Source organism: Rhipicephalus microplus, chromosome 5 (assembly GCF_043290135.1).
Source record: "Rhipicephalus microplus isolate Deutch F79 chromosome 5, USDA_Rmic, whole genome shotgun sequence".
Taxonomy (NCBI): domain Eukaryota; kingdom Metazoa; phylum Arthropoda; class Arachnida; order Ixodida; family Ixodidae; genus Rhipicephalus; species Rhipicephalus microplus.
Genome location: NC_134704.1, coordinates 183,099,642 through 183,127,593, shown reverse-complemented (window position 1 = coordinate 183,127,593; position 27,952 = coordinate 183,099,642). Strand labels below are relative to the sequence as shown.

The window sequence follows — 27,952 nt, the reverse complement described above, 5'->3', positions numbered from 1 at the left end:
CATGACCAGTCTGAGCCACCTTGCCCCTGAAGGCCGCTGAGGCTAGTTTTCCCGACGCGGGCTAGGTGACCGGCCCTGCGCCCCGCCCGCATAAGTGCAATGATTCGGCGGGAACCGCCGCGGTGATGGAGAGCGTGAATGGTGCCGAGATGTCGATCCGCGCTGCTGAGCCTCGTAGCCAGCAATTTCCGAAGGCCCTTGGCCGAACCTAGGAGGTGGGGAGTTGGCCAGCTCTCGATAAGTGCACTGTCGGTAGATGTGCCCAGGTTGACCACAGTGATAGGAAAGGAAACGTCGATCGGGGGCCCGCCACACGTCTGATTTTCGCGAAATCGGTCGGCGGTCACTGAGGTACGGGCCCGCTTGGACTGCCTGAGTCATGGCGGGGGCTGTGGTATAAGGCGGAGTGAAATGTGGTGCAGGTGGGCGCAGAGTTTGATCTGCCGGAAGCATGGCAGGCGCCGCGGTGGGAAGCGGAGCCAAAGGTGGTGCTGGCTGGAGCAGAGTTTGCGCATACGACACGCGAGGGAAGTCATTTAGGGACCGCGGCTCTCTCTGACAGGACGGTTCTCGTAGTGCCTGCTGAACTTCATCTCGGACTATGCCGGACAACGAACTGACAGTGGGCGCCGAGGGTACAGATAACTTCTGCAGTTCTTCGCGAATTACAGAGCGTATGAGCTCTCGGAAGAAGTCGACGTGAGCCCCAAGACCACCCATGTAGTTCGTAGCAGAAGCAAAGTTAATTTGTCACTCGTACGTCTGGGTCCGTTGCCGAAGCGTGCTTTCAATGAGGACGGCTTCAGCAAGAAACTCTGAAGTAGTCTTGGGGGGGCTGCGTACAAGACCACCGAACAACTGCACCTTCACTCCACGCATCAAGCATCGCACCTTCTCTTCCGGCTTGTGAGGGTCGGCTTGTCGAGAAAGACGCGTCATATCCTCAACATACATTGCTACGCCTTCAATAGGCATTTGCATACGGCACTGGAGTTCACGTTCAGCTCGCTCTCGGCGATAGGGACTTGCATATGTTTCGAGAAGCCGGCGTTTGAAGTCCACCCATGACGTGAACACACCTGCCCGGTTTTCATACAAAACACGTGCCCCGTCATTCAAACTGAGGTAGACATGTCGGAGCTTGTCTGTGTCATCCCACATGTTATGAGCGGCAACGAAGTCATATTGGACTAGCCAATCTTCAACATCCTCATGGACAGCACCATGAAAGGGATTCGGCGTTCGTGGTTTTGACAGTGTATATTGCAATGGCGTTGCGCCTTCCATACCGGCTGTGTTGGAGCCGCTTGGGACGGCGCTGACTGGAATAGTTGGGGCTGTCATCTCTTCTGAAAGAAGTCCGAACTCAGGGTCCAGTCCACGTATCCTGCGGCTAGCAAGGTGAACAGGCGTAACCAACGGCATGGGGCTGGAGCTTCTTGTACTGGGAGGGGTTCGGTGCATAGTGTACCCAGCACCTCCACCAGTTGTCACGCACTAAGAGCTCGAAGGAACGTACAAAGGGACGCGACTGTCAAAAATCTCAGAGACAAAGAAGGACGTCTCCACTGGCACGGGTTGCTCGTCTTCGTCTTCTACGTTCACCGGCACAGAACTGACCCACTGTTCACTGGCACAGAACACCAGGTGGCAATATATTTGCTATTGCAATAAAAATAAACAAACACGCCAGTGGTGTCGCCTGCAAATAGGGAGGGCGACTTCGCCTCATAGTTGTGGTGGCTAGCCAGGCAAGATGGTGGACCTATGCGCTAATCTGGTCTCCTAGGGACCATATCCAGTTACTCTAGGTGACGCGCACTTATTGGGCCATCTTGCTGGTCGTTGAGAACACGATAGTTCCCACCGAAATGCACATCACGAGGGGAAGATATAAATAGCTTGCCATTTGAACGTTGAAGGAGGTGATCTTCCTTGGATCAGTTAGAGTGACCTAGAATACAGGGAGTTTTTAAAGCGCTGATGCGAGTTTGGTAGCTGTCCAGCCCCAGCCTGTTCTGACAGCGCTTCAAAGTGTCTCGGCTGCGTGAGCCCCCCTTTCATCTTTATTTTTGTTTCTCTGTACAACTCTTTCATGTTCCTTTTCTTCCAGTGATCGGCCGCTCCATTGTATCCTCTTGCTGGCTCGCTTTAACGTGCTTCCTGACACACATATATCCCTGTAGTAAATGGCTCTCTCATGGTAACGCGTTTACATACTTATTATCACTTGTTTTTTGTGCAATTGATTTGCTTTACACGGCTGTATTTCGCGCTCTGTATTCCAAGCATTCTCGTGCGAAACTGATATTTGTCTGTCGGCCTGGCTGCAGTGAAATATGATTCACGTAAGTCTTGCGTCTTGTTTACTTGATACGCTTATGGCATTACTAAGTTGACATGCTTGTCACTTGCGTAAAGACTAATGGTAACAATTTGGTATGTGGCGCGAAAACCCACTTTCTTTGGCCAGAAGCAATTCTGACGATTGGCCGCCTGATGATTTGTCTTCGCCAGATACTGGAAGAGTGGTGATGAGCAACATGAATCTCAATATGTAGGAATTTCTTACACATTTTGGTGAAATGATCGCATAGACAAAGCAGAGGAAAGAAATTGAAACTCACAAGGTTCCTTATACATTCGCCTAAGATGACTCGACGGCGAAAGCTACGTCCTCTCCTTTATCTTCCGTGACCCTCCTCTTTCCACTACGATAGCTTCCTGCCACGTAATGTGTTAGCCCACTGCCCTATAATCGAAGACATTGTATGGAATAGAATTTCCTGTCTCAAGGTTTGTACATGTCAGGTGGCTTTACATAGCCTCAAATAATGGCCAACAGAGGCAACGCAAACTGACCATGTCCGGTGATGACGTCATTATGACACACAGTGAATGACGACGTGATGCCGTCACAAATTTCATCGATCTGTGATGTATCACGGGATCACTTTTTGCATCACTCGTGATGATGCGGGACCCCGAACGTTAATTTCCGCGTTTGATGAGGCAGCTAAGACTTTCACTGGGAGAAAAACAGGAGTAAATTAATCGATAAGAATGCACCATCATTAACTTCTAAGTTCATGTTGTGAGCTATCACCCGACAACAAACGTCATAGTCAGCTAGCTGCACTCACGTGGTACACAAGAGGCTTGATTTGCCTGAGAGGTCGTCTCCTTACCTTTATTGAAGAGATGACACACACACTACGTGAGTTATGGGCAAATGTATCTCAGAAGTGTGACGGTTTGGGCTAGTTGGTATAACATGACAATAGTTATAGCGCGAGAACAGAACGATGTCTTTTGCGGTCATTTTTTCTCACGCTATAACTATCGGTAATGGGAAAATTTTGAGCTGTGTCACACTACCACGTACGAAGCGTAAGCAAACAAAAATGTGTACACCATATTGTGCTTATCAGGAAAAACTTAAAGTGTGGCCAGGTGTCCTGTTGACAACACACACTGAATTGCCGCGGGAACAAATGTACACACACACACACACACACACACACACACACACACACACACACACACACACACACACACACACACACACACACACACATATATATATATATATATATATATATATATATATATATATATATATATATATACATATATATATATATATATATATATATATATATATATATATATATATATATATATATATATATATATATATATATATATATATATATATGAAAGTAGATGCGCTTTCACATAACAAATGTTTATTGTGCCGACGTTTCGACGGGGACGCCGTCATTTTCAAGGCATAATACTATTTACACATGTTCCGTGTCTTCTTATAGCCTGTCGAGACAGGAGGGAAGGGGTCAAAACAGAGAGAGAGAGGAAAAAAAGAAACAGCGAAATGGGAGGACAAACATTCAATAAAATATAGAAAATCTAGGAGAAGAAGCAAGACCGACACAGCGTAATTAGAAAGGGGCAGCATTTCAACAGAGTAGGACAGAGGTAGATGAGCAATGTCATCATTGTCAACAATACCTCCCACGCACCCACTCCTCCCCAAGTGGGCAGGGAGCCTTCGTTCTTGTATTTCACCTTCCGCGTAGTCCGCTGGCGGCTCGTTCCTCTGTGAAGTGTATGACAAGTTAATGGGGAGGGCTTAAGCGCTTTGAGTGCGTGCTGGTGGCGTCGGGAGGAACGAAAAAGCTGGTGATGACCGCCATCGATATTCATTATATGCATTGGCTCCTTGTCAGTGAAGGAACAGAATGTGCGTTAAAAACTAAAGAAGGAGAAAAAAAGAACAGGGGGGGGGGAGACTATACGACATCCGGGACAGTCACCAAACAGTTGCGGCTCACTGGGAAGACATGCGCGCATGTAATAAAAAGTTAACGAAACCACCTAGCTGTCAGCTCCTTGTCAGTGAAGGAACAGAATGTGCGTTGAAACTTAAAGAAGAGAAAAAAAAGGGGGGGACCGTACGACATCCGGGACCACTTATCTGTGCGTTGCGGCTGTGCTTGATGAGGCAAATCATTTCTATGTTGTCAGATGCATAGGCCAAAAGCTTTGTTAGCGGGTAATATTATTGTCGAAAGAAACCGGACTGATTAGAAAGAAGCGTTTGCGTCCTTTAGCGGTCGTAACGCAGACAGAGTGCCTGGGTGTTCATTTATTCCGCATTTTATCCTGTTAAATTTGTAGATAAAATAAGATTCCCGTTGTTCCCGTTCTCGGACTGTTCGAAAGTTGTTTTCTAGTAGTGTAACCCTGATGTCATCAAAGCTGTGGTCTTTCAATGTGCAGTGTTTTCAAAGTGAAAGGCCTGGCAGAGATCGTACATGTGCTCGATGGTTGTTGAATCTAATTCTAAACGAAGTGTCTGTCTGGCCCACGTATTGCTTGTTACATACCCCACATTCCAGGAGGTATATGACGTTGTCTGAGTCACAGTCTAGTGCACCTCTTATCCTGTGCTTAAAATCCGAGTGGGTGCTTTTCGCCACTGTCGTTGTCTGCATGTGTTTGCATACCTTGCATCTGCTTTTTCCGCAAGGGTGACACCCAATTTAAGGTTTCACACCTATCTTTGAATTGATTAAATGATCCTTTATCTTTTTCGGCCTTCTGTATACAACACAAGGAGGAGAAGTGAAAATTTTGGATAGTCGCACGCTGTGTTTCAATATGTTAAAGTGTTTTCTTAGGACCTTGTTATGTTAGGTGGGTTGCTCGTGAAAGTTAATACCAAGTTTTCGTTGCGGTGTTGGTCGGCGTTTCTCTGGTGGTTGTGAAGAATCTGGCGGTCCAGATTTTCAGCTTTTTTGATGGCGTCATCGATGATAGCTGGTGGGTATTCTTGATTAAGGAGTACTTCGCGCATATGTGTGCTGTTTTTGTGGAAGTCCTCGGTGCGGGAGCAGATTCGTCGGAATCTGTGTGCTTGGGAATGGGGAATGCTGGTCTTGCAGTGTCGCGGGTGGCAGCTTTTGAAGTGCAGGTATTGTTGCCTGTCCGTAGATTTTCTGTATACGTTAGTTACCAACGCACCACCGTCAACTCGAATGAGTACATCAAGAAAGCTTATTTCAGTGTTAGAGTAGGTGTGTGTAAAATAAATGCTGGGGTGTACCTGGTTGAATGCCTGTATGAATTTAAGGAGCTCGTTTTCCGAATGTGTCCAAACTATGAATATATCATCTAGGTACCGTTTATAGAGTAATGGTTTTATATCAAACCATTAGACGAAAAAAAAAGAAAAAGAAAAAGAAAGAGACGAAAAAAAAGAAAGAAGAGAAAGAAAGTAAAAAAGAGGAAGAACCACTGTCAACACTGAGAACTAACCAACTGTCCGTGTACGTCCACATACGGGTCTTATCACGTGCTGTTCAGTTCTCGACGTGTGTCGGGCCACCCAAGATCCCATAACTTCACGAAGACTAACTGGCCCATTGAATTATTACTATTACATTGAATTATTACTATTAAAATAGAGGTGTTGTACGTCGAGAAAGGTTCAGACGTAGCTTGGCAAAATGTCCTTTATCAGGCAGGTCTGGCTAATGGTGAGCGGCGTGCGCGAGCTACTATTGCAGCCACCGATCATCATCGTCTTCTTCGTTGCCAGCAGAGCGTCCGTTACTCAGATTCATTAATTCATTACAATTACTCACCGCGAAATAAGGAGCCATCCTGGCGACCTATGGACAAGTAAACACGGGAGGGTCGTAGCAAGGCTTAAGTCTCGAGACGTGGACAATTTCCTGGCCACGACGACGTTGGTCAGAAGATGGTTCCAGTGGCTCGATGAGGTAATTCACCGGTGACGTTTTTTGTAGCACACGATATGGGCCGTGATACTTGGGGACCAACTTGGTAGAAAGGCCAGGTGTAGCAGAGGGAACATGCAGCCAGACGAGTGAACCTAGATCGTAGGAAGTGGTGTTATTTGATGCGTCATGGTGGTGCTTTTGGCGTCCTTGGTCTTGGGTTGTGAATGCTTTTGCCAGTTGGCGGCATTCCTCAGGGTATGTAGCGGCTTGAGACAAAGTCGTGGACTCTGAGGAGTCAGGTTTGTACGAAAGAATGGTGTCCATAGTGCAAGAAGGTTCGCGTCCGTAAAGGAGGAAAAAAGGAGAGAACCCAGTAGTGCTTTGAATGGCGGTATTATAAGCGAACGTGATAAACGGGAGCACTCGGTCCCAATTGGAGTGGTCTGACGAGATATACATAGACAGCATGTCACCAAGGGTGCGGTTGAAGCGCTCTGTCATTCCATTGGTCTGGGGATGATAGGCGCTTGTAGTGCGGTGAAAGACGCGGCACTCACGCAGCAATGCTGTGATGACGTCTGACAAGAATACGCGACCACGATCGCTCAGTAACTCCCGAGGTGCTCCATGACGTAATACGATGTTGTGAAGAACGAAAGTCGCAACGTCTTTTGCTGTAAACGAGGGAAGGGATGAAGTTTCGGCATACCGCGTGAGATGGTCGACGGCAACTATGATCCAGCGGTTACCGTCAGCAGTGTTGGGAAGGGGACCATAGATATCGATGCCGACGCGGTCGAATGGTCGGGATGGGCATGGTAAGGGTAGCAAGGTACCGCTGGCGTGACAAGGGGGAGTTTTTCGTCTCTGGCACGTCGAGCAGGCCCGAACGTATTGTCGTATAGAACGGTACATGCCACGCCAGTAATATCGAAGACGTATGCGAGAATAAGTCTTCAGGAAACCTGCGTGGCCACATTGGGGGTCGTCATGAAACGTGGAACAAATTTCGGATCGCAGATGACGTGGAATCACGAGTAGCCACTGACGTCCACCGGGTGCGTAGTTGCGTCGGTACAGCACGTCGTCGCGAGTGGCGAAGTGCTCCACTTGCCGACGCGACGTGCGAGAAGGGGGGGAAGCCGTCCGCCCAGCCAGGATGTCTAGAATCGAAGCAACCCAAGGGTCCTTGCGTTGCTCAGATGGCATGTCGGCGATGGTGACGGCAGTGGCATCACAGGTTATACTTTCGCAGCTGTCCGGGTCAGGGGGTAGAGGCGAACGGGATAGGGCGTCTGCGTCCGAATGTTTCCGGCCGGAGCGATAGACCACGCGAATATTATATTCTTGGAGGCGTAATGCCCATCGGGCGAGGCGACCGCTTGGATCCTTCAATGACGACAACCAGCAGAGGGCGTGGTGGTCAGTCACGACGTCCAAAGGGCGCCCGTACACGTAAGGTCGAAATTTTTCTATCGCCCAAATAATGGCGAGGCATTCCTTTTCAGTGACAGAATAGTTGCTTTCGGCTTTGCTAAGAGTTCGGCTTGCGTAGGCAACCACGTACTCTTTGAAGCCGTCTTTCTTCTGTGCAAGAATAGCGCCTAGCCCGATTCCACTAGCGTCGGTGTGGATCTCTGTGGGTGCCGATGGGTCGTAGTGTCGCAGAATAGGCGGCGACGTGAGGAGGCGGCGCAGTTCATTGAAAAAGTCGTCACAGGTGGCAGACCAGGCTGAAAGGTCTCTGGAGCCGGCGAGGAGCTTGGTCAAAGGAGCGATGATCGTCGCGAAATTGCGGACGAAGCACCGGAAGTAAGAGCAAAGGCCTATGAAGCTTCGGAGCTCTTTCATGGTGGTCGGTTTTGGAAACGCTGAAACGGCTGTAAGTTTGGCAGGGTCAGGAAGAATGCCGTCTTTTGAAACCACGTGGCCAAGGATCGTAAGCTTTCGAGCGGCGAAATTGCACTTCTTCAGATTCAGTAGGAGCCCCGCGGCAGAAATACACGCGAGGACTTTCTCGAGGCGGGTTAAATGGGTTGCAAAATCAGTTGAAAAGACGACAATATCATCTAAATAACAAAGGCAAATGTTCCATTTGAGGCCTCGAAGGATAGAGTCCATCATCCGCTCGAAAGTAGCTGGCGGTTTGCAGAGGCCGAAGGGCATCACTGTGAATTCGTAAAGCCCGTCGGGCGTGATGAAAGCAGTTTTTTCACGATCGGCCTCTGCCATGGGTACCTGCTAGTATCCAGAGCGGAGATCTAAAGAAGAGAAAAATTCGGCTCCCTGTAGGCAGTCCAAGGCATCGTCAATGCGTGGCAGCGGATAGACATCCTTGCGCGTGATTCAGTTGAGACGCCGGCAGTCCACGCAAAACCTGATGGATCCGTCCTTCTTCTTCACCAACACAACTGGAGAGGCCCAGGGACTGCTTGACGGTTCGATTATGCCACGTGTCAGCATGTCGTCAACCTGTTCATTGATGGCACGGCGTTCGGTAGTTGACACACGATATGGACGCTGCCGTAATGGCGTCTCTTGACCGGTATCTATACGGTGTACAACAGATGACGCTCGACCTAAGGAAGGCTGATTGTGGTCAAACGAGGCTCGAAAACGCTGTAGGAGCTTGATGAGCTGTTTCTGCTGCCCAGGCGTGAGGTTACAATCGATGGACTTGCGGAATACATCCATAGGTTCATTAGCGTCAGTTGCGGGTGTAATGGCACAAGTCGGTAGAAATGGCTTGTCTGGATAGATCGGGTCTTCGAAAATACAATTTAAGGTCTCGAGGCTTCCCAGACACTCACCGCGTAGCAGGATGTACGGGCAAGCAGAAACGTTGCACGCATAAAGTACCGCCGAACCATTGGAAAAGTTGATGACAGCAAACGGGAGGACGATGGTTCGGTGTTGCACACTAGCTATAGTTGGTTGGAACAGGAGCGTCGAGTTAGTGGCAGCAGGGTATATATATATATCTATATATATATATATATATGTATATATATATATATATATATATATATATATATATATATATATAATGAGATATAACAGACAGTAATGCCAAGGAATCCACTTTTCTTTCTTCTTATTTACATTCCATTAATGTTAATAACTTCCCCTGTACATTCCTTGGCATTACTGTCTGTTATATCTCATTATTATTGTGTTAAAAACACGGAAAAACGAGCCCTTAGGTATACACTTCTTTCCCTTATATATATATATTGTTGTGAAGAAGGTGAGTGCTACTCATAAAGGCAGGGGGTATCACTCAGTTGGTGAAGAAGACGACGTTTGGTTGGCTGCGTTCTCAGGCTGGTTCCGCCATTACCACTTGACGTGTCGTGACCACTCTTTTGTTTTATAAAAGAGCGCACTCTAAAACGCCTCATTTTAATTGGTGGAGGTGCTGGGTAACGCCTAATCCATGAATAGCGAAACCGTACGTTGCCTCCAGTTGCTACGATGTCCACGGACGACGATCGGCAGGCGGCTACCTCGGCTCCAACTACTGCCTGTCTGTCTCGGCTCCTTTCGGCAACGCGATCCGCCTACCTTTAGTGGAACCGATGACAAAGACGTGGAAGACTGGCTCGACGAATACGACCGGGTGAGCAAGCACAAGTGGGACGATGCGCACAAGCTTACTGTCATCCAATTTTATTTGACCGACGTCGCTAGTCTGTGGTACCGTAATCACGAGAGAGACCTCCCCACCTGGCCGGCCTCACAAATGGTGTTTTCGGACTTGTTTGGCCATCCAGTGCTTCGCATACTACGGGCCGAACAGCGCTTGCGTACAAGGGCTCAACAGAATGGTGAGAATTACACCACTTATATCGAAGATGTGGTTGACCTTTGCCGGCGTGCCAACTCGGCCATGACATAAGCCGAGAAGATAAAACACATCTTGAAAGGCGTGACTGGCGACGCATTTCAGATGATTGTCGCCAAAAGCCCGCAAACGGTGGCGGAAGTGATACAACTTTGTCAAAGCTATGAAGAGCTCTAGAAACAGCGTCACACCACTCGTCGTGCCAGCGCGCCATGTGCAACAATCTCCGCATTACCGTAGGCTGGCACCGATATGGACCACATCACTTTGCTTCTCGTAATCAAGCTATTTGTACTAGAGGAGGTCGCGCGCCATTTGTCCCTCATGCCTTATACCTCCGAACGTGCCCCTTCTACTTTAGCACCATCAATACAGTGAGTAATCCAGGAGCAAGTGTCCGAGGCGCTACCAACAGCTCGCGCACCACCTGTGGCTGCTTCATTGACCTATGCTGAAGCACTGAACGGAACCCGACGTCCGCCTGTCGCGAACGGCCACGTTTCTTTGTCGCGAACGCCTACATCCACGCGCCCCTTCGTCATACCGATTGAGCCTATGTACCAGGCTGCCGATCCTTTCTCCCGACCACCACCTCCACGCTTTCAGAACTTTTGGCGCACTCAAGACAACCGCCCCATATGCTTCGCCTGTGGAATTGCGGGTCACGTGGCACAATTTTGTCGACGGCGTGCGTTTTTGCTGCGTGACGACGTAAGGTCCAACAATTATGATTTCCCACCACGATCTGAGTCTGCTGTATCTGGCGAGCCTGCCACCATGGACACATTTTCACCTCGCCGGAACTTCAACAGACACCGGTCACTTCACCTCAACGCCTTTAGCTTTCCCCTATGCTACGTCGACCTCGCCCTGTCCCCGAGGAAAACTAGGAGCCGCAGTTCCGGGGACAAAAACTGCGGATCTTTCGAACTCCACAAGAGCTTGTTTTTCACCGTCCAACGTCGTTGCTGTCTCCGTTGAAGGTATACCTGTTTTTGCATTGGTCGATACTGGCGCCGCAGTATCTGTAATGACTGAAAAACTTTGCCGTCGAACAAACAAAGTCACAATGCCTCTTCACAACTTCGTTTAGAGCACTGCGAGTGAGCAACGAACTCGCCCTTTTGCTGCATGCACAGCCCGTGTCGTTATTGCTGACAATATTTATGTCGTGAAGTTTGTAGTGCTCCCGCAGTGTTCCCAGGACATTATACTAGGCTGGGACTTTCTCTGCACTCATCATGCCGTCATCGACTGTGCTCGCACCGAAGTGGAATTCGCGCCGTTATGCGACGCTGCTTCACTCAACTCGTCTCTTTCACCTGCAAAAAAATTTCGTTGCCGCCGACACTTCGATACCCCCGTTCTGATCCGCCCTAGTCCCGCTTTCCTGGGACGTCTCTAGTGGCTCAACTGTTCTTTTTACGCCCTCTGAAACCGCTGTTCGCCGCAAGTGCTTCCTGATTCCTTTCGCCGTTTGGAATATTCAAGATGGATCAAGTGCGATTTATGTTTCAAATCTGTTTCCCTCGCTTTCTAAGTTACCGTGCGGAGAGTGCCTGGGCTTTGCCGAAGACATTGATCCCTCGAGTCACGTGTAGTTCATGACCACTCGACTATGCTACCTATTGACGCTGTTGATTGCTGCACGTCATTCTCTTCCCCATCATTTACCGACGCAATTTCACGCTGCATTGACACCAGCCTTACGGCCCAGCAGCGCACCGACATCATCGCCCTCCTCGAGCGCTTCCGCACCAGCTTCGACCACCAGCAACTGACTTTGGGCCGTGCTTCCACAGTACCTCACCAAATCGACACTGCCCTCCACGCTCCTTTACGTCAGCGTCCGTATCGGGTATCGGCATCTGAACGTCGCATAATCGCGGAACAAGTTGATGACATGTTGAAGCGAGGTGTTTTGAGCCCTCTAACAGCCCGTGGGCCTCCCCAGTTGTTTTAGTCAAGAAAAAGGATGGCTCAATAAGATTCTGCGTCGACTGCCACCGGTTGAATAAGATCATGCGCAAAGATGTTTACCCGCTACCTCGCATAGACGATGCCCTTGACTGCTTACAAGGTGCGGAGTTTTTCTCGTCACTAGATCTGCGTTCAGGTTATTGGCAGGTTCCTGTGGCTGAGGCTGATCACCCCAAGACAGCTTTTTTTACCCCCGATGGCTTATACGAATTTAACGTTATGCCATTCGGGCTCTGCAATGCGCCTGACACTTTCGAGCGCATGATTGGCAACATCCTCCGTGGCCTGAAACGACAGACATGTCTGTGTTATTCAGACGATGTCGTGATATTTTTAAGCGACTTTTCAAAGCATCTTCAGCGGCTCGAGACAGTGCTTACTTGTCTCACCTGCGCCGCTCTACAGCTCGACTTGAAGAGGTGCTGCTTCGGCGCTCGAAAACTTCTAATCTTGGGCCATGTTGTATCTAGAGATGGCATTCTTACGGATCCGATGAAACTCCATGCCGTTGCCGAATTTTCTAAGCAGAAGACCTTAAAAGAACTTCGCAGCTCCTCGGTTTATGTTCATATTTTCGTCGTTTTATTCGCAGCTTCGCCTCCATCATATCGCCCTTGACTGACCTTCTTGGCGGCAACAACAACCTTTCTAGTTGATCGTCAGCTTGTGATGATGCATTCGCCACACTCCGCCACCTTCTTGCGTCACCTCCTATACTGCGACATTTTGATCCTCTTCCCCGACGGAAATACAGACGGATGCTCGCGGAGTTGGTCTGGGCACTGTGCTCGCCCAGCGTAAACCTGGATTTGATCAGTACGTCGTCTTTCACGCCAGCCGTGCACTCACAAAAGTAGAAAACAACTATTCAGTCACCGAAAAATAGTGTCTGGCTATCATATGGGCCATAGGCAAGTTTCAACCCTATCTTTACGGGCGCCTATTCAGCGCGGTTACAGACCATCATGCATTAGGTTGGCTCTCCTCGTTAAAAGATCCCACCAGCCGGCTCGCCCGTTGGGTGCTTCGGCTACAAGAGTACGACATTCACGTCGTTTACCAATCTGATCGAAAAAAATTCGATGCAGACGCTTTGTCCCGATCACCTCTACGATGTAGTGACAAGTCGCCGTCTTCGCCTGCCCCCGACGTATATGCACTTAATGTCAGCGACATGCTACAGAAGCAACGAAAAGATTTTGCTTCAATTATTAACTTGTTGAGTTGAACTGCCTCGCAAAATATCCCTAGAGGTATACGCCGTCAAATACAGCACTTCATTATCAGAGATGGTTTGCTATACAGACGGAATTATCTCTCCGAAGGACGCCAATGGATCCTAGTCATTCCCAGACGTCTCCGCTCAGACATATGCGCCTCCTTTCACGCCGACCCACAATGCACCCATGCTGGAGTGTTAAAAACCTACACCTGCCTGTCCCACCGCTACTACTGGCGTGGAATGTATCACTTCGTTCGTCGCTACGTACGTTCCTGTCTCGCTTGCCAACACCGGAAGAATCCCACTCCAAGTTCACCAGCTCCACTGCAACCCTTACCTTGTCCTGCCCGACCGTTTGACCATGTTGGTATCGGTCTGTATGGACCTATTCCAATTACACCGGCTAAAAATCGCTGGGTAATCGTCGGTATCCATCACCTTACGCGCTACGCAAAAACTTCACCACTCTCTTCTGCGTCAGCCAGGGACGTCGGTCGTTTCATATTGCATCAGATCATTTTACGTCACGGTGCACCACGTGAACTCCTGAGTGACCGATGGCATGTGTTTTTGTCGGACGCCGTCGAATTGCTTCTCAAGGAAGGCCAAGTCATTCATCGCACGACCACCGCGTATCATCCTCAAAATAATGGGATTACACAACAATTCAACCGTACATTAGGAGATATTCTGTCAATTTACGTCGCAACTGATCACACCAACGGGGACAGTATTGTCCCTTTTGTAACATACACGCATAATACTGCTGTCCAGACAACCACTGGTTTCTCTCCATACTTCCTCCTTTAGGCTCGCGAGCCCTCTTGCACGCCAGACACCATCCTTCTTTACCACCCGGATGTTGCTGAGTTGACGACGATGTGACAAGCTGCTAAATACGCGGAAAAGTGTCGTCAGCTTACCCGCTCCTTCACAAGTGCTGAACAGCAACGCCGAGCACCACTGCGATAGCCCGACGCCTCTGGCTTCTTATTCATCGGATGACCTTGTCTGGCTTCGCATCCCTTCAACCAGCCCTGGTCTCTCAGCGTAACTGATGTGCAAGTATCACGGCCCTTACCGTATGGTTAAACAAACTTCACCCGTCAATTACATCGTGGAGCCGCTTGAGCAACCCCATTATCAACAACGCCGTGGACGTGAGACCGTCCACATAGACCGCCTAAAACCGTATTACGATCCCTCTATTATCTCGTGCCCATGAGTCGCCAGGATGGCTCTTTTCCGGAGGGGAGGAAAATGTAGTGAAGAAGATGAGTGCTACTCATAAAGCAAGCGGTATCACTCAGTCGGTGAAGAAGACGACGTTTGGTTGGCTGTGTACTCAGGCTGGTTCCGCCATTACCACTTGACGTGTCGTGACCGCTCTCCTGTGTTATAAGAGAGTGCCACTCTAAAACGCCTGAAATATATATATATATATTGTAACAGCGAGCTGTGATAAGATGGTTTTATTTACAGGAGGTGAACGATGGTCGTTTGCGGCAGCACACTGCGATCGCGCCAAGACTCTTCGTCTTCCTCTGCTTCTCTCCTCTACCCTTTTCTAGTCTGTTACAATCCCCCGCAAGCAGACGAAGCCCGTAGGGCGAGTTATGATGCACAAGGAGGGTGGAAAGGTTTCAGGCGAGCCACGTGAGTGAGCTGCGTTCTGCTCGATCGACGACCATTGGACAAAAGACGAGCTATTACGTAAGTGAGCTGGCTTAGATGCTTCAAAAATACAAATGGGCCTGAATATCGTGACAGAAGCTTTTGACACAATCCACGCTTGCGTTGCGGTGTCCAAAGTAACACCAAGTCACCTTTTTCGAATAAAACTGGTTCGTGACGGTCGTCGTATCGTTCCTTCGAACGACGTTGAGAGGCCAGAGTACGAAGACGAGCGATTCGACGGGCTTCTTCCGCGAGGCACAGGGTGTTTGATACAGAGTCGTCATTGTGTAGAATGAAGGGTAAGAAAGTGTCTAGAGGGCTTAGTGGCAACCTTGCGTACAACAGATAAAATGGGCTGAAGTTCGTTGTTTCGTGTTTTGCCGTGTTGTACGCGTACGTGATAAAAGGCAGCACTTCATCCCAGTTCTTATGCTTGGAAGAAACGTACATGGCAAGCATGTTGGTCAGCGTTCTGTTTGTTCGTTCAACGAGGCCATTCGTCTGTGGGTGATACGGTGTGGAATGACGGAACTGTGTCGTGCACATGCGTAGTAATTCTTCAACGGCATCGGCAGTGAACTGGCGGCCACGGTCGCTGATAATAACACGCGGTGGGCCATGGCGAAAGACCACGGAGTGAAGCAAGAAGTCCGCCACGGATGCAGCGGTAGCAGAGGGAATAGCTGCGGTTTCGGCATACCGCGTAAGATGATCTACGCAGACGATTATCCAGCGCTTCTTATTGTTAGATAACGGAAATGGACCCATAATGTCAATTCCTACTTGTTCAAAAGGTGTGCTGGGTGGTGTTAACGGCTGAAGTGGACGTGGTGTAGCAGTGGCCGGGCGCTTGTGACGTTGGCACGTCTTGCAGCTAGCGATATAACGCTTCGTCGTTTCGTACATCTTGGGCCAGTAAAAACGTTCCTGCGTGCGGTTCAGCGTTCTAATGAAGCCGAAGTGACCGGACGTCGCATCGTCATGCATGGCACGTAGAACTTCGGAGCGAAGGCTCTCGGGGACAACTAGAAGAAAACGTGCTCCAGGTCTTGAGTAGTTAGTTTTATAGAGCAACTTGTCTCGGACCGTAAAGCGACCGCTGTGTTGGGAGGCACGTGCGGCGGCAAAAAGAGGATCCAAGTTGAGATCGTTGCGTTGTTCTCTCTGGAAATCAGCCGCGTTGGGGAACGTGCTTGTAACAGCAGCAAGGCAGTCGTCAAAATTCTCAGCATCGCAGTCAGTAGTCGCAAGAGGAATCCGGGAGAGGCAGTCTGCGTCAGCGTGGCGACGGCCGCTCTTGTACGACACCGTGAAGTCGTATTCCTGAAGTCGCAGCGCCCAACGTGCGAGGCGGCCAGAGGGGTCACGCAAACCGACCAGCCAGCATAACGAATGGTGATCGGTAATTATCTTAAATGGCCTCCCGTAAAGATAACAATGAAACTTCTGTACAGCAAAAACAGCTGCCAGACATTCCTGTTCCGTAACTGTGTAATTGCGTTCTGATTTGCTCAGGCAACGGCTGGCATATGCCACGACATGCCCTGCGCCATTGTGACGTTGTACAAGCACCGCGCCTACACCGATACCACTAGCGTCCGTGTGGACCTCAGTCGGGCAAGATGGATCGAAGTGACGCAACAGTGGTGCTGACGTTAGTACAAACTTAAGTTGTGAGAATGCGGCATCACACTCTGGTGTCCAGTTGAAGGTTGCATCCTGTCGCAAGACGTTTGTCAGCGAATACACGATCTCCGGAAATCGTAGAACAAAACGACGAAAATATGAGCATAGGCCGACAAATGAGCGAAGTTCTCGTGCGGACTGCGGTGATTTAAAAGAGCTCACTGCTTCTATCCTGCGAGGATCGGGTCTGACGCCATCCTTGTCGACCAAGTGCCCCAGCACGAGAGTTTCACGTTCGCCAAAGCGACATTTTTTAGAATTCAGAACCAGCCCGGCTTTTTCGATGCAGTCGAGAACAAGACTGAGACGGTTGTTATGTTCCTCAAGCGTACGGCCAAAGATAACAACATCGTCAAGGTAGCACATGCATATCTCCCATTTTAGACCACGTAATACTGTGTCCATAAATCTTTCAAAGGTGGCTGGAGCATTACAAAGGCCGAAAGGTATGACATTAAATTCAAATAAGCCATCCGGATTTATGAAAGCAGTCTTTTCTTTGTCGCCCGGTTCCATAGGTATTTGCCAATAACCTGACCGCAAATCAAGCGTTGAAAAATAGGAAGCGGCATGCAAGCAATCTATGACGTCATAAATCTGTGGTGAGGTATATACATCTTTCTTAGTCGCAGTGTTTAGACGCCTGTAATCTACGCAGAATCTCCAAAACCATCCTTTTTCCTGACAAGAATTACCGGGGCTGCCCACGGGATGGACGACTTTTGCACGACCCCTTTGTTCAGCATGCCTTTTACTTGTTCGGCGATAACTTTGCGCTCAGAGGATGACACTCGGTAGGGCTTTTGGCGGACGGGGTGTGCAGAGCCAGTGTCTATTCTGTGACGAGCGCGGGACGAGGGTAACTGAAGGGGCGCATCTCTATGTTTGAAGTCGAAAGCAGCAACATGCCGGGAAAGGACCTGCACCAGCGCTTGCCGTTCCGTCGTACTGAGAGTCTTGCTGATCATAGCGAGCATTAGATCTTCATTATGGCGAATATCACAAGCAGAGGAAGAGGGGGGGAGGTCCGTAGCTATTGGTGCTATCGAGTTGCATGAGGCTTCATGAAAGAGAGCTATCTTCATCCCGCGAGGAAGCACAACCCGCGTGGCAGAGCAGTTCAGCGCCCACAATGTTGCTACTCCTTTCGTCATGCACACAACAGAACAATGCACAAGTATGTTCTTCTTAAAACAGTTCTTGCGCAGAGGCCCCACTACGAGGTCAACACAAGCATCATCAACCGCTGTGGAAGAGACTCGAACGGGTGTCAGGCACCAAGATGGTGCTATCACTTCATCAATCACACTAAGTGTGTTCCTGTCTTCGCCATGGTAGTCTTTTTCGGAAAGCGACGGTAGAAACAAATTGTTTAGTGATATTTCCCCACTACCACAGTCAACGGAAGCACCGCATTGCTCCAGGAAATCGATACCAAGAATGACATTGTGCGAACAACGAGATAGAACCAGAAATTCCAATACAAATACTTTTCCAGCCAATGAAACACTGACAGCCCATACACCAAGAGGATTAAGCCACTCGCCACCTACACCACGAAAAGTGATTGTATCGTCCCATGAAAACATAACTTTGCGACCTAAGCGGTTTCTGAAGGCGAGGCTCATCACAGACACAGTCGCCCCAGTGTCAACTAACGCCATCGTCGGTATTCCATCAATCAACACATTCACTTTGTTTTTGATCATAACAATAGGCAGAGGTATATCTTGAAAAGACCGTCCGGCGACCTCACCTCCATTGGCCGCGGATGCTAGTTTCCCGGCGGCGGAGAAGAACGACGCAGAGGAGACGGCGAGCGACGAGAACGGTTGGATGGTGGTGTCAAACTCCGCTCGGATGCTGGCGAATCACTGCGTCTGGTCTCGTGCAAAAAACGGTCCCTTGGAAACAAGTCGGTTGTCTGCAGGTCATATGAAGCACCGGGTCTTAGTGGCGAAGACATGGCTGGTGTCCTTCGTCATTGGCGGCGTTGTTGGCGGCAACACCGAGCAATATGCCCAGTGAAACCACAGTTGTAGCACACGGGAGGGTCACGGTTTATACTGTATTCATCAGAACGAATCCTGGGCCGCTGCTGTCGGCGAGGAAGTTCGTTATCAGGCGAAGAACGGGTTTCTGCCATTCTCTGGAATCCACTGTATTCGTCGTAAGTCGCATCTTGGTAGTAGGGTCGGTACTGTCCTTGCCGCAGCGGGATGTAGTCCGGCTGAGAACCCTGAGTATAAGAATGTGGCTGTGCTCGTCGTGGTCGCGCGTCTTAGGCAGGGCTTCTATCGTATAGACGTGGCTGATACTGAGGTGTGGCATCAGAATCCTCAAAGCCCTCCGCCACTCGGTGCGAGGAGAATGAAGCAACGTTTCACTCGAACTCTGGTGGCTGATAGGGAGGATGAGTGCTTGGGCGGTTTGCCACTTGTGCGTACAGGCCGAGTTCTTCACGTACGATCTGCCGGATTGTTGTTGCAAGATCAAGCGCCTGGTTGCTGTCTATGCTCGTGATGGTCGTCACATTGGGCAGCCTGCCGAACTTTGGCGTGATGCGCCTCATCTTTAGTTGCTCAAAATTGCGGCAATGACGAATGACATCGGTGACAGATGTCAAGGTGTCTTTCGCGATGAGGAAACTGTAAACATCCTCGGCGATTCCTTTTAGAATGTTCCCGACTTTGTCTGCCTCAGACATTCCGGAGTCAATGGTCCTACATAGCTTTATGATTTCCTCAATGTAGGTCGTGCAAGTTTCACCTGGCACTTGAGCGCGTTGCATCAACGTCTGTTCTGCTCTTTTCTTTATCGTTGTTGGGTCGCCGAAACGCTCTTTGATTTCAGAAACAAATCTGTCCCACGTCGTTAGCGTTTCCTCCCGATTCTCGTATTACATTAATGCAGTATCGGTCAGAAAGAACACGACGTACAAAAGCTGAGAAGCGGCATCCAATTTGTTAGCGGCGCTCACCCGTTTGTAATGGATGAGCCAAGCCTCGACGTCTTCATCTGGTCTGCCGGCAAAGGGACGAGCATCTCTCAGCTGTGGAGCCAAACTGGTCGGCGCAGAAGTCGAGAGGGGTCGGTGCTCATCTGCGTTGTGAGACATGTCCAGCTCAGATGGATTCGGTGGAAGTCCAGCAAGGCGACGGCTCCGTCGAAGAACTTGCGGTTCACCTTCCGTCTTGGGGTGTCGATTACCCCGCACCGCTACCACAACTGTAACAGCGAGCTGTGATAAGATGGTTTTATTTACAGGAGGTGAACGATGGTCGTTTGCGGCAGCACACTGCGATCGCGCCAAGACTCTTCGTCTTCCTCTGCTTCTCTCCTCTACCCCTTTCTAGTCTGTTACAATATATATATATATATATATATATATATATATATATATATATATATATATATATATATATATATATATATATATATATATATATATATATATATATATATATATATATAGTCTAGTAGATCCTGGTTTATTTCGACGTTTCGGCCTAGAGTCTGGCCTTCATCAGGCCAGACTCTAGGCCGAAACGTCGAAATAAACCACGTTGTGACCACTCACGGAGGATCTACTAGACTATATGCAACGCTACGGCCACTCAACCACCATGCCTGCCTATATATATATATATATATATATATATATATATATATATATATATATATATATATATATATATATATATATATATACATATATATATATATCTGCAAAGGCGATCTCTATAATTGAATGATTTTCTAAGCTCTTTCAAATAATATACTTTCAAATTAAACTACCCAGATTTCCGTTTTGGGAGCTATTTACCTTGTATAGCAAAAGTATGGGTATTTGTAAATATGGTAGCGAGATAATGGCAGAGCATTTTATAAAACACGTCTTTTACCCAGAAACTTGTGAGGGATGTAATTTCACCTGGCATTCTTTTTCTCTAAAATGTATGAAATCTACTCAAGTTTTACGCTCGATGAGCCTTGATACCTAGGAAGCGAAAATAAATCAACAGTATTCTGATGGTACGGCCGTTCTTACTCATATTTTTGTTTCCCTTACGTCTTCCCGTTGTGCTATGTTCATAAAAAAGCACCAGTCGATGCTAGATTTGAGAGGGCGTTAAAGAAGCTCAGGTGGTCCAAATTGCCGGAGCCCTCCACTACGCTGTCTCTGATCATCATGTAGTGGTTTCGGGACGTTCAACCCCACGTATCAATCAAATCAGTCGAAGCTAACAAGTTATCCAGTAAAGGGGCATGAACAAGGCTAAAAAACCACTGATAACCATGAGCACCAGCGCGCGCATACAGTGGCGAGCGACCCGGTCACTGCACGTGAGCATTGCAGCTGACTGCGCGTGCAATTTACCTTTTAGGGGCGAAGCTCCTTATAGCGGCACCCGCTCGTCCCTCGTAGCCGTTGCAGTGTGCAACAAGTATAACATTTTGATCGCCAAGGTGATGCCGGTGAGATATTTTTTTCCGTGCGTTGTGAACAATAAAAAATAGGGCTCAATGTACATGCCAATGGCTGCTAATGGGCAATAAGAGACAGGAGCATTCGGCTGCAAGTTAACGCGCACGCTGCTATATACATTAGCAGCCATTGGCATGTATATTGAGCACTAGCTGACAAGAAAGGGTTGCTACGTTATACTCGCTGGGTATAACCTCGTTAGTTTTAGAAAGGTTTAGCGAGCGTTGAGCCGCAGTGCCATGGATACAATGAACTAGTATATACCATGAACTCGAGGTGGTTAAAGGTGGGAAGTAGGTGCGAAGCGCAAGCCGTAAGAAAGTAAGAGCCGAATTTTCCTGTCTCTCATTTTTAATTAGCAGCAATTCGCATTACATTGAGCACTATCTGACAGGAAAAGGTTGCTACGTTATACTCGCTGGGCGTAACCTCCTTGGTTTAGAAAGGTTTAGCGAGCGTTGGGCGGCAGTGTCATGAATACAGTGAACTAGTATATACCATGAACTCGAGGTGGTTAAAGCTTGGCAGTAGAGCCGAAGCGCAAGCCGTAAGAAATTGTGCGTGTGCCACCTCTCATTTAGTCCTTGGAATGTCCGCTGGATGTCGGTGCTTCTATACAGGGAATATATGATGAAAAGATGTGAGATGGTGGTACTTGGAGTCTTGAATAGATGGACGAACGCACACACAGACAGATGAATGGATGGACGCATGAAGGGATGTAGGGGCGGATGCATGAACGAACGCAGGGACGGATGCACGAACAGACGCACGCACGGACAGATGAATGGACGCATGAACGGTCACACAGATGGACGCATGAATGGACGTGAGCAAGAACGAGTGGACGGACGAATGCTTCGCCCCACCCTCCATCATTCACTCCGTGGGTATGCTGCCAATTTTTTTAGGGGTGGAGCACCTTATGGCGTGGATTGTGCGTCGCGTTGTCGTATGTAACCACCGGTGACACACACCCGAGAGAGCTGTCCTTAGAATGTCCGCTGGATGGGGGTACTTGTATATGATGAATACACGATGACAAGATGTGAGATAGCGGTACTTGGAGTGTTTACTAGGTCGGTGGACGGACGGATGGACATACGCGAAAGAGCGGTCCTTTGAATGTCCGCTGCATGGCGGTACTTGTATATGATGAATACACATAGAGAGATGCGAGAGAGCAGTACTTGGAGTGTTCACTAGATAGACAGACGGACGGATAAACATACGCGAAAGAGCGGTCCTTAGACTGTCTGCCGGATGGTGGTACTTGTATACGATTAATACATGATGGAAAGATGTCAGATAGCGGTACTTGTGTTCACTATAGATAGATGGATGAACGTATGGAAATACCCGAGAGAGCGGTCCTTAGAATGTCGGCTGGATGGTGGTGCTTGTATATGATGAATACATTATGGAAAGATATGAGATAGCGGTACTTGGATTGTCCACATGGTAGACGGACAGACGGATGGGCATACGGATGGACGGACAGACTGACGAACGCACGGATGGACAGGAAGACAAAAGAGTGGACGGAGGAATGGGCAGACAGAAGCATGACCACGCAAACAGACGCACGGATGAAGGTACAGACAGAAGAACGAACCGGCGGATGCATGCACTGGCGCATGAACGAATGGACGCACCGACGGTCACACAGATGGACGGCATCACGGAAGGACGTACGGACATACGCTTGGACGGATGGATGCACGGATGAACTGACGAACACTTCGCCCCACCGATCATCATTCACTGCTTGGATATGCTGTGATTTTTTATTACTATTGATTTTCGCATGCTCGAATAGCCGTGCAAATGGTTTCTCTTCGTACGTTTTCCATGCCAGTGCATTTTTTGCGTGTTTTCACGCACGCACTAACGTTTTCAAGCTCTATCAGAACAGCTGCACGAGTGCACCGTCCAGGGAGCAGTAAACCTGTCATGCCAGCTGCGTTGGTATATACGTAACCGGCGCTTCTTGCTTCGTGTACACACGTCTTTAAAGTGTGAGAATAACTGTAAAGTATAGTTTAGACATCTATGAACCTAAATCAACTATTTTGTCTTGTGTTGATGTTCGCACAAGGAGCGCTGACGATCGAAAGTCGCGCTTTCAGCTACGCAGGCTGTCGTCGAAAGCTGCCGGCCGCACTTAGCCGGTACTTCTCCGACTGATATGTAACAACACGCAATTTTCAGTTGGTAATTTAGTACGCCTTCGTGAACTGACTCCTTGGTATACGTTTTCAGTGGATTGCATTGGTATTTTTATGGGTGTTTATTTAATTGTCGGTATTGATATAACTGCATATGCCTGTACACTGGCACGCCCACTTTTTACTGCCAGCGGAGACCAAAAAAACGGCTGTCGCTCGCCATCGCCACTCCACAAATGCATATCTGGCATTCATTGACCCTACACTTACTTCAGGTACAGTTTAGGTAACACTTAGAAATATTGCGAAGCTCAAATGCATAAACTTCAAGCATTGCAACTCAGCTGTTTCGAAAGCAGCCTTACCCAGTGCCCCGTCCCAGCGAGGCCTATTGTGCCGCCCGCGTCGGTACAATAGGCGTCGGTCTGCCGGCGTTTTTTACTTTAAGCAGGCACAATTCGAAAGTGTAAGAATGACTGTAAAGTACAGTTTAGACATCCTTGAGCCTAAATTGACCATTTATCCGCGTGTGTGGTGCCTTCACAAGGAGCGGCGACGATCAATGTGTCGTGCTTTCAGCAACGTAGGCTGTCACCAAAAGCTTCCTTCTGAGCGCAGGAGCCGGTACTTCTTTGACTCGCACGTAAGAACACGCAATTTTAGTTGGCAGTTTGGTACGCGTTAGTGAACTAACATACTGGCATACTTCTTCAGTGGATTGCTTTACTCATTTCTTCGGCGGTTTCTTAGTTGCAGGTATCGATATAACTGCAACTATGTAATCTGGCACGCCAGATATGTATTTGAACGGTTCTGTTTAGCGTTGCATAAGTTGTTGCCAGACTGAGCGGGTCAGTGTTGCCAGACTGCCGCCAAATATGGTAGAGAAATTTGCCCCTGTCGTGGCTTTCTCGCGTGAGTTTGGTGTCGTCCGCGGTGCATTTTGCGAGTGCATGAGCGATGCTGGCCGTTTTAATTAACGGAATGAACCACGCCTTGCAGACGTTAGGGCGCGTTCTCTTGCTGTGTGCGCTGCTGTGCAATTAAGAGTTCATGTCTCAGAGTTAGGTATGCTCGGTATCTGTTAAAAATTACGTATGCTCGGTATCTGTTAGGGTAGCGTCTCTCCCTGCCACCGAATCAAGCGTTTTATACCCAACGACACCGAAACAAACCACAGCACACGTTACAATAACATGCACGCTGCAGCTGCACTGGTAGAAACAGTGCGTGCTCCACTATTCACCAGCGCTTGCCAGTGAAAATTTCAGCGTGTCCAGCGCTTCGCAGTGCACACCAGCATTACAGTGGTTAAGCCAGCGTCCCTACCTGTGCGACACAGCTTGTTCCCAGTGCGCCCAGCGAAGGGCCAGTGATTAGAAGAGTGTACCAGCGTCTCCAGCGTGTACCAGTGTCAAAAAACGTACTGGTATTGCGCTACATGTTTTTGCAATAGGGTTAAAATTCCGAACAAACAATAAAGATATTGAAAACACTACGGAAAGATATTCAGACGTAAGGAAGCTTACTTTTTGAAAGAATTCCGTTATTAAGAATGAAAATGCATGGCAGTTGAGGAAGGTGAAGGGGGTTAGTCTTGGCTGATGCCGTGCATAAGAGACGAAAAACAGAAAACAAAAGAGATGATTCTTGATCCTCCCCTGTGTGCGCTGCATCAACTCAACATAAACGCACATACTAGCTCGCTGAGGCTTTCGTTATTGTGAATTGTGTTACAGAAACAAAATTACGAGACGTTATAGGGCACTATAGGGCAGTGTCACCATGAGTGTCTATGTAACAATACTGAAAGGCAAGAAACCGTTTATGTCCAGTTGTTGCCACTGACAGTTTCTATACTTGGCCTTGTTTGGCGTACGATGACTGCCATACCGCTCGTAAATGCAGTCTCAAACAGTTTTAGAAGCATATGGTTTCTATACTGTTTTTTCCATACATTTTTGGTGCAGTGCATTAGCATACGTGCCTTTCTTGTTCCGCATCAAATATTACTACACCATCGGGAATGTTAAAATCACAGAAGGACTTTCGCGATGGTTGATATATACAACTTATTTGATGTTAATTCGTCTTTCTTAATTCACAGATGTACTTATGCTCCAAAAAGGTTATATGAGAAAATTTTCTCGTAAGAAGATCTTGTAAGCCGGGGCCCCTCTTTACCCAACTCCTGGAAAGCTCAAGCGGTATAGAATGACTGTTGCGGCACAGTACAGATTCCAAGTTTCATCATTGAACAAAGACTAACGTTATTGTACTTTTTGGGGGATTTGCATGATTTTCATGTGGCTGAATGCAGTGAAAATGTTATGACCAATTATAACAACTGCACACTTCGAGTGGGTAAAGCCAGAACAAAAATGAACACTCGCCTAAACCACAATTATTTCAAGCATTTATCATTTGCAAGTAAACGCGTTCAAAGCGTAAAACTTTACAAAATCTTCATTTTGTGGGTCCTTCTACGTGTTCTCTAGGCATCGATAATTTCCGAAATGACAATTCGTCCCATTTATAATAATGTCCATGAACAGATGACTCAATAGTAGAAATGAACTGTTTTTAACTCGTTATTCTTTTTTTTTGCTCGTGCATGTCTTCCTTGTAGGGTGAGCAAAGAAAAGTTTTGTGACAAGTTTGGGACGGCTTGCAACTTTTCAGAGCCTAATTGGGTAAGTTACATTGTTAATATTCTTGTAAAGAGCTAGTGATTGCGGTTTTTGTAATCTAAAACTTACCACTTTTAGGCCGCGTTCACACTGAGCATTCCGGCCGCCGAAAGAGCTCCGAATCCGGTTCGGCGGCGGCGAGATCCGCCGAAAGGGCCCTCTCCGCGCCGATCGCTCTCGGATTGATTTTTGCGGCGTCTGCCCACAGAACACCTGGTCTGCCGCCGAATCGGTCACCGCGGACCAATAGGAGCGCTAGTCAAGGAATTTTAAGAAAGGGCGGCCAAGCCCTACTAACTTGTTATGCCGCAGTGCACGTAACTGAATGTTCAAACCAACGGGAGTTCAACCTACTCTGTGCCTGCTTCGCCTCCGTATTTCGTGAAAGAGGTGACCGAGCTTGCTGTTGGCGTTACCGAGCTTGTTGCGGTCTTGCAGAGCAAAACGAACCCACCAACGCCGCTGGTGTCGGTGGTTTTTCTGCTCTTCGTGCATTACAAGACAGCAACTTGCCAGCAAAGTAAGCAGTACTGTCTTTTCTTGCTTCCTGCGTACGAGAATCATCGAAGTATACGCCACCGGATAGCATAGTGGCGTTTGGGAGCCGCGACAACAACCGGGTGACAGCGCATCCATCCCGCGTTCGCCCCGTAGTAGATGGCATATTCGGCGGTGCGAGGGCGTCCAGTGCGAACGACGCTGCGTTTCGGCGCCAGGGGAATTTCGGTCGCCGTAAAAAGCGGATGGTTCAGTGTGAATTAGGCATTAAACAAGTGTTTTACTGGTTGTATTGATTCCTAGTCTGGAAGAGATTTGAACACACACACACACACACACACACACACACACACACACACACACACACACACACACACACACACACACACACACACACACACACACACACACACACACACACACACACACACACACACACACACACACACACACACACACACACACACACACACACACACACACACACACACATGCACACACACACACACACACACACACACACACACACACACACACACACACACACACACAAAGCACTTCTTCATTCATCCTGTCTTCTTCTGTCCCGTGCACTTTGCACTCTGTCCGCCAGGGTGGCTGAGTGATTACGGTACTCAGCTGCTGGTCCGAAAGCCCCGGGCTGAAGCCTAGCCGCGGTGTGCGCATTTTGGTGGAGGTGAAATGGTAGAGGCTCGTGTGCTGTGTGATGTCTGTGCGAAAATTCCGCTGCCATCCTCCACGGCTTGCCTTATAATCACTGCGTATTTTTCGGACGGAAATGCTCCGATAATATTATTATGTTTTAGCGGTCACATTTATTCGAGGACCGTTATTTCAGGCTACTATCGCTGACAACAACCCGTCTCCGTATAAAGCTGTGGCGACAACCTCAAAAAATCTAATGGTGTCCTACCCCCACGATCACCGTACATTTCGTGCTAAAACTAGCCTTCACGTCAATTACTGGCTCAACATGTACAAGCGTGTCAGCAAAAACGACCGATGGCACCCTACTATGACGCTGGCCAACGTAATTGTCTACTTGAGAGGCACACCGCGTGTCTTCTGCATTGTTCCACCCTCATGAGACTGATCTCACCAGCTGGGACATTTTCAAGAAAAGGCTGCTCGACATCTCTTGGGGACCCATGCGGTCCCCAAATGGCAGCACTGACGGAACTCTCTACCCGTGTGCTGTCATGCAACAAGTCGCATGTCTCGTACACACAGGACGTATTCGCACTGTGCCTAAAAGCGGACGGGAATATGTCCGAGAGTGACACGGTGAACACACATACTGAAGGCGGTAGCGGATCCGCTTTGAGTTTGCTGATAAACGCCAACGTCTCGACTATCGACCTCATCATTAAGAAATGGTGCCGCTTAGAAAGAACCAGAAGCCGCTGCATTG

The 27,952-nt window shown here is 48.5% G+C and overlaps 1 protein-coding gene across 26 annotated transcripts in view; it reads left to right on the top strand.

Moving 5' to 3' along the window:
• Positions 1-27,952, top strand: part of LOC119173303 (uncharacterized) — a 509,098-nt gene that overhangs the window by 88,614 nt on the left and 392,532 nt on the right. For 22 of the 26 annotated variants that reach the window (XR_012895517.1, XR_012895516.1, XR_012895522.1 and 19 more), the window contains one exon: positions 25,962-26,025. The exons of 3 other annotated variants lie outside the window; for them this stretch is intronic. Coding sequence is in view for 6 of the 23 variants with exons in the window: in XM_075896271.1 (XP_075752386.1) it covers positions 25,962-26,025 (64 nt within the window). In the remaining 17 variants the exon portion in view is untranslated. Of the gene's footprint in view, positions 1-25,961; positions 26,026-27,952 lie in introns of those variants that run through there. One more of the 26 variants, XR_012895512.1, reaches the window with a different exon arrangement.